The following is a 12,157-nucleotide window of genomic DNA, read 5'->3' on the forward strand; positions in this document are numbered from 1 at the left end:
TGTGTGTCTTTCTTTCTCTCCGCATTTACAGGCTGGAATCACTGTGGAGGAACAAGCAACAAAGTCTTGTCAAGATCTTATCTCAGGGTAATGATTAGTTTAAAATGAAAGGCTAAAATATTGATTTTCTTTAGAAGAATAATTGACTGATGTAGGGAACACCCAGTTTCCTCCCAAGGAAAGCTGAACACGGCTACATTAGCAGCCCGTCTCTGACAGCAGCAGGGGCTGGGTGTAAGCAGCGGCTGCTTTGCCTGGGGAGCACCCGTAAATGGACTTTGGTCTCAATGCTTTGACTCTTTGTCGTGGTTTTGGATGTTGGAATACCGGCGGTGATCTGTCTTTTATAAACGCACCTGATTTAAAGGAAAGATGAGTGAAGAACCAAAGGAAAAAAATGCAAAACCTGCTCATAGGAAAAGGAAAGGGAAAAAGGTAAGAAATGAATAAGCAACATGTTTTCTTTATTGTTCTCTGGCTCTGGGGAGGAAGTGCTCTTTAGGCTGGATTTTTAAAAGATTGGCTTTAGATTTTGAGAAGCTCCTAGAATCAGAATGCTTTTGTTTTTCTGGTCTATTAATGGGTGTGTTCTGTGTTGGAGAAAAACATCACAACTCAGATACATTGCTAAAATATTTAAACAGTTAAATATAGTCATTTAGATTTCACTGAAGTGGTATGTTTTTCATAGTGATATTCGGGATTATTAAGTAAACACATGTCCTAATTATGTGGGTGGGTAGGTTTTTTTTCCCTCTCCCTTTTACATTTTCTAGAATGCTTGTTAATCAACAGGGTGCAATTACTAATGAATATTATTATGGTATAGATGTTTAGCTTTAACACGTATTTTAGGCAAACTTAAGGAAACCTGTAGTTATACATTAAAATGATAGCATGGAGGTGAACTCCATTTTAATTATTGATTACTTTATGGCTGACAAATCTCAGATTGGAATTCAACCCTGCAGTTGTACAGCCATGTGCTTAAATTGTCCATTATAATTTATAAAATTAACTTTGTTTTCCATGTAAATTAAAGAATTGTCAATATATCAGTAGATGATTATAATAAACCTGTAGATTCATTTTGATTTTTTTGAACATGTATCTTAAAATGTGCTCCTAACTTTTTAATACATTTTGAAATGGAGGAAAAGGTAATTCACTAGGTCTGGCATTTGTTTTTGATCCATTGTGGTTTTAGGGTGTGCCACCAATGAAAAAGACACTTCAACATCTGTAACAAAGAAAAACAAATTCCTAAAATAGGATTACAGTTTATAGCTATTTAAAGACAATGTGCACTATATTTTTTAATCTACAGTCAAAATCTTCAGATACTATATTTTAATATTAGGACTGTTAGACATAATTATGACCCTTTAAAATGCTTCCTTGACCCAAAGTAATATATTCTTAGCCAGTGGACACACAGAGAATGGTTATAGTAGAAAAGATAAAGATTTCAACTATTTGTTAAATATGTCAGGCATTTAAAAAATGTTCATTATCTATTTGTTATTTATGAAAAGATTCATTTGAATATGATGTTCTTATAGGAGCTACTATCAGCAGACTACTCGGAGTGCACATTTATATGTATGCCAGCATTCTAGGCAGTGGTTCAGTATCCTATAGATCATGAAGCTGTGCAGACTGGTTTTAAGTCAGCCTTGACCCCTTGTACATTGTCTCAGCAAGAGTCGATGATGTTGCAAAGGTGCTAGTCTGATTTCCCAAGGGAGCAGGTCTCAGCTGCACAGCACACATGATTTGTTTAATGCCTAGCATAGTGGCGCTGGTCTCAAGGAAAACTGTCAGCTTTGCTCATGTTTATGAGATATGGCCTTAAGTGTCTGACAGGCTCCACCATGATTCTGAACACGGAGTGTCATAGAGAGCCCATTCAGACACATGAGCCACGACAGTGCAATTCAGATTAAAGTGAGCAGTGGCTGGATTGGTTGTAAATCATTGAGCTTTTATGTGGAATCCTTCAACATGGGTGCTTTTTTCTTACTCTACCTCAAAATTTCCCTAGCTGTGTTCCATTTCTTCTCATGTAAGGTTATCCTGCTCAGAGCACAGCACTGAGTCGGTTGTTTGAGCCCTTCTCCCTTCATTCCATACTCTCCCAACTCCTGCCAGGGCATGCTTTAGGAAAGCTGTGATCAGCACACTGTGCCCAGTGCCTTCTGATCTCCTTACGGTCTGCTCAGTGAAATCCAAACTCCTGACCATGGCTCAAAACCCTTCACAGTATAACCTGCACCCATATCCCACGGTTTTCCCCCCTTTCTATTTACTTCATTCATATCTGATGCTATCCAGACTGGAGTTCTTACCAGTCCCTGAACTAAACCATTTCTTCTGATGCTTGTTCTTTGTCCACTGAGAAGGCACTTCTGTGTCAACCCACTTGGTGAAATCCTACTCATCCTTGAAGGTCAAACCCAGATCTTACCCTCTTCTTGAAATCTTTGGATTCATCCTAGTTAAATGTCAGCCAGCCTTGTGGATTGACACCGCACCTTATACTGTCAGGCACTTAACATGTTCTGCTTATTTTTCAAGTTATCAGGTACCTGCTTATGCCCCTGACCACACTGAACTTCCTGGACGAAAGTTCACTTCAGGAAGTACCCTGCATGCTGCTTTGGATGAGTTGACACTAAATAAATGTCCTATTGAATTATCTCTACCAGTTTACTGGCCAGAGCTCACCAAGAATTTTCAGTGTTAGAGCAGATGCGTATCAGATAGGAAATAGGTTTAAAATGGGTAGGCCTTTTCTCTCCATATTTTCTGGATAAAGGATATAATATTTTATTGTTGTAATATGTATATATTCCATTTCACTCAGGACCAAATATTTCAGAAGGTTCCGGGTGTTCCGGATGACCTATATTGCAGTGGTGGTGAGTGTGGTCAGTGATGGCATTTCAGGTGGGAAATACATGCAGCTGGCCAAACTGTGTCAAAAGGCTTCCCAAGTATTTTAAATACTTTCTAGTTACATATGGAATTATTTTAATATAAAATTTAGTGTGAAATCCTTTTTTTGTGTAGGAATATAGGTCAAAATGGCCTTTAAAATTATGTGTTGGTGTTGAGTGTTTTCAGAAAAACAGATCACACGCTTAGGGCATTTGGGTATGAAGTCTCTCATGAGACATATTTAATGTGGAATCAGCAAGATAAATGTGATAGAATCATTATATCTTTGTTAGCACAAAGTAAATATTTTTGTACTTTGCTCAGGAATATGAAGATTCAAATTTGGGTTAGCAAATGTTTTTTGTAATAATTTCTGTATTTTGTTCTGGAATATGAAGAGGGTGTGTGTGTGTGCATATCCATCTCCCATGGCTATTTATCTCTCCTATCCTAGCCCTAAGAGAAGGATATATTAAAAGTCAGGAGACCTGAGCTCTTTTCTAGTCCTGCTTCTAACTTGATATCTAGTACTTAGAACAATCTATCTCTTTATCTACAAAATGGGGATCATATACCTGGTGCAACTATCATGTATATTATGAGAACAGAATAAAAAGAATCAATAAGTCCATCCTTTCAAAAGAGATTTTAAAACGATAGCATGTAAGCACAGAGTGGTCGTCATGGTGGAATTTAAAACTTGCTATGGAGTGGTTAATCCTATAGAAGAAGTGACAGATGAGCAGATACTGCCCCACCTTAGTTTAACCAGCTACCAAAGATAAAATATAAAAAATGACATTTAATGATTTTTATTTCTTTAGTATATATGTTAGGCAGTTTGGGCTGCCATAACAAAATACCATACACTAGGTAGCTTAAACAACAAAAATTTATTTTCTCGTAGTTCTGGAGACTAAAAATCCAAGATCAGGGTGCCTGCATGATCAAATTCTGGGGATAGTTCTCTTCCTGGCGCACAGGTAGCCACTGTCTCGTTGTCAGTTCACATGTCACATGGCCTTTCCTCAATGCTTGACCATGGATAGGGAAAATCTCTCTCTTCCTCTTCTTCTAAGGCCACCAATCCTACTGGATTAGGATCCCACTGTTATAACCTTACTCATTCTTAATTAAGTCCTAACAGCCCTATCTCCAAATACAGTCACATTGAGGGTTAAGGTTTCAACATATGAATTTGGGGGGGGGGTGTACAATTCAGTCCATGGCAGCATTCAAAGAAGGGTGTGTAGCCAGATTCCCAACTTAGGTATGCTTAATGAATCACATGGTGGTGATTAAAGTTCTTTTTATTAATTTAGTTCATTCAGCAGATGTTATGTAGTAGAGAGCCTTCAGTCAGTAGAGCAGGGCTAGCTATATTAAACCAATCTGTGCAGAAAGAATTAAGGGTACCAAATAAAAGTGAATTCAGGTTCCACTGGTAGTAGAAAGAAGGGAGTGATAAATTCCATTTGGTGAATGAGGTCAGGAAAGGATAAATAAAGGAATGCATGCTTGAATTGATATGAAGAAGATCTGTGTTTCCTATGTGACAAAGAGTATGAAATGAACCTTCCAGTTTGAGTGTGAGATGAGAGAGAGAAAAGGTTTGAGCAACCTGGTGTGCTTTAGGAATGTAAACCTTGGTTTGTACGTTTGGAGGATAGAGTGCAGGGATGTGTAGCAAGAAAAAGGCAAGGACCATCCCAAGGAGTTTGGGCTAAAGACCTCCTTTTTTGTTCTGGGCTTTAACAAAAGGCTTTGAGCAGATGAATATGAAGGTCAGATTTGCTTTATAGAAAACATCCCTACTGTTTGGTAGAAATGCCAGATCTTTACTTTTGTGCTGTCATTCTGTCTGGTCAGGATATATTTGTGTGTTTCATTGGATTAGGAATATATGGTTTCATTGTCAATAATTACTGAGGATTTGATCCTTTGAGTATTTCGTTCAGTAATTTTTTTTTAAGTGGCAGATTGGGAAAAATATTAGTTACATATAGAATTATTATTACTACTTAGATACTTAGGACTCTACTAGGTAATGAATCCCATTGCAATGAGTTTGTTTACTTTCTAGGGAACTTCAGTAAAGGGATTTTCACCATTTCAGTTCAGTTTTCTTTTCCATCTTAAGAATGCAAAATAACTTGCTTTATTTAGACTAGTTTTTATGGTTTGTGTTTCTTCTGAGGGTGGACTTTGTGACTTTCTTTCTTTCTCTTTCTCCCAGACTGCATGGGCTTGCTGTATATGTGAGGGCGTACATGTTTCTACTCTGGTGAGGCTTAAATTGTCCAAGTGTATATTCGTTTTTTGAGGGAGAGTCAAGGGAATTCCTGATTTTCATTCAGTATTCTTAATGCTGCTGGAATTTCATTGATGCATTCTTCTTTTCTTGTTCTGGGGTCTTTGATTAGGGTGCCTCAGTTGCACTGTGCCTCTCACTAAGGTGATGGTGTGCTGGCATACCTCGAGCACAGAGCAGTTGTGTTGACCTGTAATTTTCATTCCCGTGTTTGGACGTTGCCTAATTTGCTCACTACTGCTCTATACGCAAATAACCCCTTGAAGTCTTTTGTTGGTGAATGGGATGATTTGAGTAATGGTTCATTGAGCATGATCACTGTTCAATGCATTGTTACTTCTAATGATACATGCCATATCAAGTGGCTTTATATCCTTTTCCATTTTACTATTTGCATTAATGTTAAGCATTTTTTCTCTTAGTCTTACACAGCTAAAATTTTTCAATTTTTTTTCCCCACTTAATATTCTTCCTCTTGGTTGTTAATCTTATTTACTTTTACAAATGCTATCAACTTTATAGTTAATAATCACTTAAAATGATTCAACGTCTTGTGCATCCACATCCATGAATGAAAAATTTTTGACTCCTCCAGCAATTAATTTGTAATGTTATTATCCTGAACTTAGCATTAGAGTTTGCTCATTTTAGTACGCAGATTGCCATGTTGTATTTGCCCAAGGTAATTGTGCATTTGGAACTTTCTTGTTGTAGGGAGAGATTGAACAGATTAAGAGAAACTGGTGTATTACTTCTTGATTTCAGAATTTCATAAAATAATAGACACCTCATATATTACCACCTTTAAAAAATCAAATTTAGTAAGGTAGATCTACCTGGAAATTTTCTTCAAATTTTTTGTTAGAGAGCAGAAGAAACTATATAAATTTATTTCATAGAAGCCTTGGGGCATAGAAGACTGAGCATGGCTTTTAAAGCAAGGCACTGATAATCCACAGGTTTACAATCTCTTCTCCATAATGTCAAAATCCAAAATGAAAAACTGAAACTTTTTCCCTAACTTCTTTGGCGGTAAAATCTGACCCAACCTGAACTCATTTGGCAGCAAAACCTGATCTGACCTTATGTGAAGCTATTTATAGTCTTTATTTATCCTACTTAGTGTGAATATTTGTATGTTTTGCTGCAGAAGGAAAAACTCTTTGCTTATGGAATGGTGCCCTAAGACACTGCTGAGAATGTCCATAATATTTGTATATACGTTTCCAATATCTGAAAAGTTCTGAATTCCAAAGCTTTTCTGGCTGGAAGTATTTCAGATAATAGATTGTGAGTCTGTACTGAGTTCTGTACACCAGCTGGGACTGGTGATGAGCCAGTATGGCTAAAGTTTAGCCTGGGGTGAGGGGGAAGGGGCTTATTTTTGTCCTTAATAAATTCCAGATAAAGTGGTGCTCTGTAATGCCAGGCACTATGTCAAGGGTGTCCGTAATGCAGTTTTCTCCTCTTGCAGGAAAAAATTATTTCCAGGAGTACTCCAACAGAAGATTGCTTTATAATATGGTGATTTTACAGATGATATTTATAAAGCTTATTTTTGTTTTTTTCTAAGTAATGAATTGTGATTTGTCGATAAGAAGAAGAAAAAAGAGTCCTAATTATGGTAGTTTTGGAAATTCTTAATTTTTTGTTCTTCATGAGTGTTTGATGAAGTTGTAAAAAATAACTCTGAGATATATTTTCTGAAAGGAAGGATATAGACTTTGGGGAAATTACTGTTCGATTAAACCATTGTACCTACTTGCCAAGAAAGCAATGTTAATCATGTGAAGGATAATTAATTTTCCACAATAAGCACATAAAATGTCTTTATCATCCGCCTTAAATGAAAAATTTCACTTACAGGTATGTTTTTTATACAACTTGATTTTTTTAAAGTTTTCACTCTATTTTTTTCTGTGTTATACATCATTGAAAGATGATGTAATTTATTTCATGGTCATATTAATAGCTTAAAATCTAGAAGTTTCTTTCAACTCCATGTTCTCCTATTCATTTTACAACTCTAGTTATTGAAATCCATTGGTCCTCCCATCGCCAGGGAAGCAGTAGGAACAAAGCGTATTTAAAACATGCTGCCATGAGACATATCATTAATATTTTTAGAGATACCAATTGATATAGAGACCCTTTTATAGAGACCTTAAAAAAACAAACTATATCATTTATGAAGTTTTCATGCATCACAAGAGTTTAGATTATGAAATCTTTTATTCTTTTGGCATTTGGCTGATATGGGGATCAGAACCCTTGACCTTGGTATTATAACACGGTGCTCTAACCAACTGAGCTAACCAGCCAGCCAGATTGTGAAACTTAAAACATAATTAAGCAGCTCGCTGAACACAGGCTGTCTATGTAGATGGCTTCAAAACTTTCATCCTTCACTCCCAACTCACTAGTCTTGTAAATTATATGTTCTATGAGGTATATTTGTCTAGCATTTCTACTGTGTGAGTGTGTGTGTATGTGTTTTAAAATGGACTATAATCATGAAAAACTATTTAATAGATCTATTTCATCATTTTGACTCTTCCTCAATGCCATACCGTTTATTCCTTCAACCAATGTTTTTTGAGCGCTTAACTGTTTTAGGTCCAAGGGACCTAGACACACAACAAACATACAAACTGGATAACTAGTGATAACATAAAAATTATAGAAGAGGCTGCTACAATGGAGAGAGACTAGGGCTCAGAGAAGGGACAACTCATACAGCCAGGGTTGCCAGGGAAGACAGTGCTGAGAAGGTGACCCTTGAGTGGTGGATGTGCTCAGTCATGATGGGTACTTGATCAACTCTGGAAAGATGACATTTCAGGAGAAAGAAACTGCTTGGGAAAAGGCCCTGTGGTGTTTGGGTCCTGAGGAAGGAACATCATTTGACCTTATAATGGACTCTCCCAGTTGGCATGATCTTTAAAGATTTCTTCACACAATCCTCAAATGCTTTTTTTTTTTTTTTTTTTTTCATTCTCTCTCCCATTATTCAACCAATGTTTTTTGTTTTAAGGGTAAGGAATAATAATTTAGGGAGTCGACTGGGGCTACATAATCCTGAAGTGTAGCACCCGGTGAATTTTTGCTGATTGAATTGATGATGAACATTTATTCTACGTTCCACTTTCCCTTCAGTGCTCCTCATTGTTAGCCACCATGACTTAAGTACAGTGAAGAATTAAAAAACTTCTTGCAGAAAACCTCATCTCTCAAGCCTGTATTTAACAATTACTTTTCCCCTTGTACATAGTCTATTCAATAAAATAAAAATACAAATAACGGCACATCTCAGAAACTTAATAAGCTGTGACGTGATGTTTATGCACAATAATTTTTGCAAATGGCATCTATGTAGCCTATGCAATATGCACTGCTTTAGAATACATGCTCCACCACTCCAGGCTTTTGTGTCATATTTAATGTCCGCATTTTGTGTGTACTTAATGAAAAATTAAGCAATAATTAAAGCAAACCATGCTAATTCCTTGAAACAAAGCTTAATCTCTGGATAATTTATCTGAGAACATTGTGTAATTTCCCCTTTTTACTTTCGTGATGCTAAATTATTTAGTTTTTACACACAGTGATTTCACCACTAGATAATTTACCTTGGCATTTTACAAAATTGAAAGATCTTTTGGAATATTATTATACTATCTTGAGTAATAGTTCCCCTGTTTTTTGATTCTGTTCATTTTAACATAGAAGAGACATCAAAAATACATAAAGAAGTTGAACCATGGTGGTCTGAATATTAATAAAAAAGATTTTGTGTGTAATTACAGGTAATTAGGTGAGTCACATAGTCAAGTAAATATTTATGAGTAACGTCAAAGTTTCTTTTTAAAAACAAAAGCAACTGCAGTTATAATTTAATAGAGTCCCACCCCACTACCCCCACAGAGATGTTTATCAGAAATTTAATGGATTGCCTCCTGCTATACATGTGGGTTTATTTCACTCAATCTGTTGTTTTGGACAAATAGAAAAGCTCAGGAAACAGCTTGGTTTCAGATATTCGAAGTTCCATGTTCTGACCCATTAAGCAGTGCTCACCCTCTGCAACTGTTCTCTATGTCTTAAAATTTGAAAAACATGCACAAGGCATTTATGAAGTTAAAATAGCAATAATAAATTACAGAATTCCAGCCTTTCTTTTCAAAAATTTGCTAGATATGGCTTTTGATGAATTCAGTTATGTGAGTGTGCTTGAAATAGATTCTAGTAACTTATCACCACATTAGCTCTTAATTGAGAAGTTTTCACTACCTTTTACAGAATTTTGCTGTTTCAGGGAATCTCTAGAACAAAGATGTAAAAATGAAGGATGTCCTCCATATTACCAAAGTATAAAAACTATAAAATATTAATTTTAACATCTTAAATTAATGACAAAATTTCTAATAGCTGTCCACCTGAGGAAACTAGTGCTTTCAACACTAGTCTTTTATCTTTGCATAAAAGGTTTTTTGGAGGTTAACTTTAGACATTATGTGTATGTTGTAAATAGACAACAGTCAATTATATTTTTCTTTTCAGATAATAGATGTACTGATGTTGATACATTGAACTAATATGTCATCACGTGCCTTTTATTTGCTACTTTGAAAGCTCTCCTATAATCTTTAGAGTAAAGATTCTTCTAAAAATATTTTAAGCATGGGCTTATGGTCAGCCGAAAATACTCTGCATGTGAACTGGCAAGAGTAGAGAATGGAATCACATACACCAGAGTCTGAATCCTCATACTACCATTTAACAGCTATTCAAAGTTAAGTTACATATGTTTTCTCAGTCCTTGTTTCTGCACAGTGGAGATATTTTACTTATTTAGAGGCTTGATGTGAGCACCAGAAACAGTATATGTCAAGCAGCTAGCACAGTTCTTGGCCAAAATTAGGCATACAACATAGAGTAGTTATTGTCATTAGTGTTAAAAGCATTGCTAGCATAAGATTAGTTTTTGTACTGCTTATTACCTATGAAGAAAAGCAAGTTTTAGGGGATATAATTACAGTTCCTTGTCACCCCACATCAGAATTTTTATCATTTTACATAACTTGCTCTCTTTTCCTTTTTACAAATCAGAATAACTTGTTCCATGATAGTAAAATTAATTTGTAATATTAATTTTCTTCCTCCTCAATAAGAAAATTAGAAATTTGTCTCCCAATCCATTAAAAAATTATCTTTTGAGTTATTTTAGAAAATTGCATGTTTACTCTATAGGGAAGTTTTGATTTGGGGACAAATTTATGGAACTTATTGTATTATATAATCATACAAATTGGCAGAGATTGTTCATTGTATATATGTGTCACATTGACTTCTGATGGTACATGTCAGATAGGACTTGGATTATTAACATTAGTATATTAGCATAGTAGTGTATATTTTACTCTTTTGTTTATGCTCTAAAAATTCTTGGTGCTCAGTATTTTATTTGACTATTTAAGATGGGGGAACAGGGTGGTATATAAGAAAAAATAATGCATTGTGGTTCCAAAGTCTTGGTTTTCATCCTGGCTCTGGTAGAACTGCAGCAAGAAGCAGTGTGGTGGAAGGGAAAAGAGTTGCAGAATCAGGTGATTCCTCATTGCCATTTATTTACTGATTATGTGAATGTGCATAAGCCACAAACATCATGACTGTTCTCTGCCATGAACACGGAGCACCTGTAAACCAGCACCTATTTCAAATTGTCACAATCTTGGACACTTAATTTACCACATTGTTGGGAATTTTAAGACAAATATATATGAAAACATAAAAACATTCACTGAGCTTACCTGTGTGACATTGAACTGAAACTCCATTTTCTAACATCTGAAATGTAGCAGATGATACCTAGGACCCTTATGGGTTTTAAGAGACAACTTTCTATAAAGGATATTGAATTCATATTTTCAAAGCAGAAGTATAAGACGGGGAATTTGATGCGTTGCTGTGTGCTTGCTGAAGGGGGTGCAAAGGCCTGAGAGAGCCTCTTCGTGGTTGTCATGTTCTATTCAACATCTTTAACATTATTTTGTCTCTAACAATATAGCTACTTTATTTAGACCTAAGGTAGTTTTTAAAAGGATACCCTATTTAATGGCAAAGTAAGTAGTCGGACCCTTCCATTTCTGGGCCTGTCATAGAAGTCTCCTCAGGGACAATTTGTGCATTGTTTACATCTAGATCATGAACAATTTGCCATTCTAACTTTTTTTTACCATGGCAAATTACTCATAAAATTTATCATTGTAACTATTTTAAAGTATGCAATTCAGTGGCATTAACAGTATTCACTGTGTTGTATAAGCAGCTCCACTACCTAGTTTTAGAACTTCACGTTGCAAACAGAAGCCTTGTACACATTCAACAGTCACTCCATATTCCTCCTTCCCCCCCAGGCTCTGGCAACCACTAATCTGCTTTTTTCCTCTATAGATTTGCCCATTCTAGGTATTTCATATGGATAGAATCATAAAATATTGTACTTTTGTGTCTGGCTTCCTTCACTTGTCATGTTTTCAGTGTTTATCCATGTTGTCACATGTATCAGTACTTAGTTCCTTTTTTATCTGAATAATATTCCATGGTGGATATTCTACACTTCGTCCATCCATTCATCTGTTGGTGGACATTTGGGTTGTTTTTTACTTTTGGTTATTGTGCATAGAGCTGCAAAGAACATTCATGTGTGAGTTTTTGTTCAGACATCTGTTTCCAGTTCTTTTGGGTGTGTACATAGGAATGGAATCACTGTTCGTATACTAATTCTATGTTTCGCTTACTGAGAAACTGCTGAGCTGTTTTTATCTCAGAGGTCTTTATAGTTTGATTTATTTCATATTAAATATTTCGGTATTTTATTACTTATCCTCTCACATGATGTATTAC

General features: G+C 35.7%; 1 protein-coding gene across 1 annotated transcript in view; it reads left to right on the forward strand.

Moving 5' to 3' along the window:
* The first annotated feature begins 371 nt into the window (after window positions 1-371).
* ANK3 (ankyrin 3) overlaps window positions 372-12,157 on the forward strand; it is a 502,256-nt gene continuing 490,470 nt past the window's right edge. Inside the window, exon 1 of the mRNA XM_063103187.1 lies at window positions 372-435. Coding sequence (XP_062959257.1) covers window positions 373-435 — 63 coding nt within the window. The 5' untranslated portion in view covers window position 372. The remainder of the gene's footprint in view (window positions 436-12,157) is intronic.

The sequence above is a fragment of the Cynocephalus volans genome, chromosome 7 (assembly GCF_027409185.1).
Source record: "Cynocephalus volans isolate mCynVol1 chromosome 7, mCynVol1.pri, whole genome shotgun sequence".
Lineage (NCBI taxonomy): Eukaryota > Metazoa > Chordata > Mammalia > Dermoptera > Cynocephalidae > Cynocephalus > Cynocephalus volans.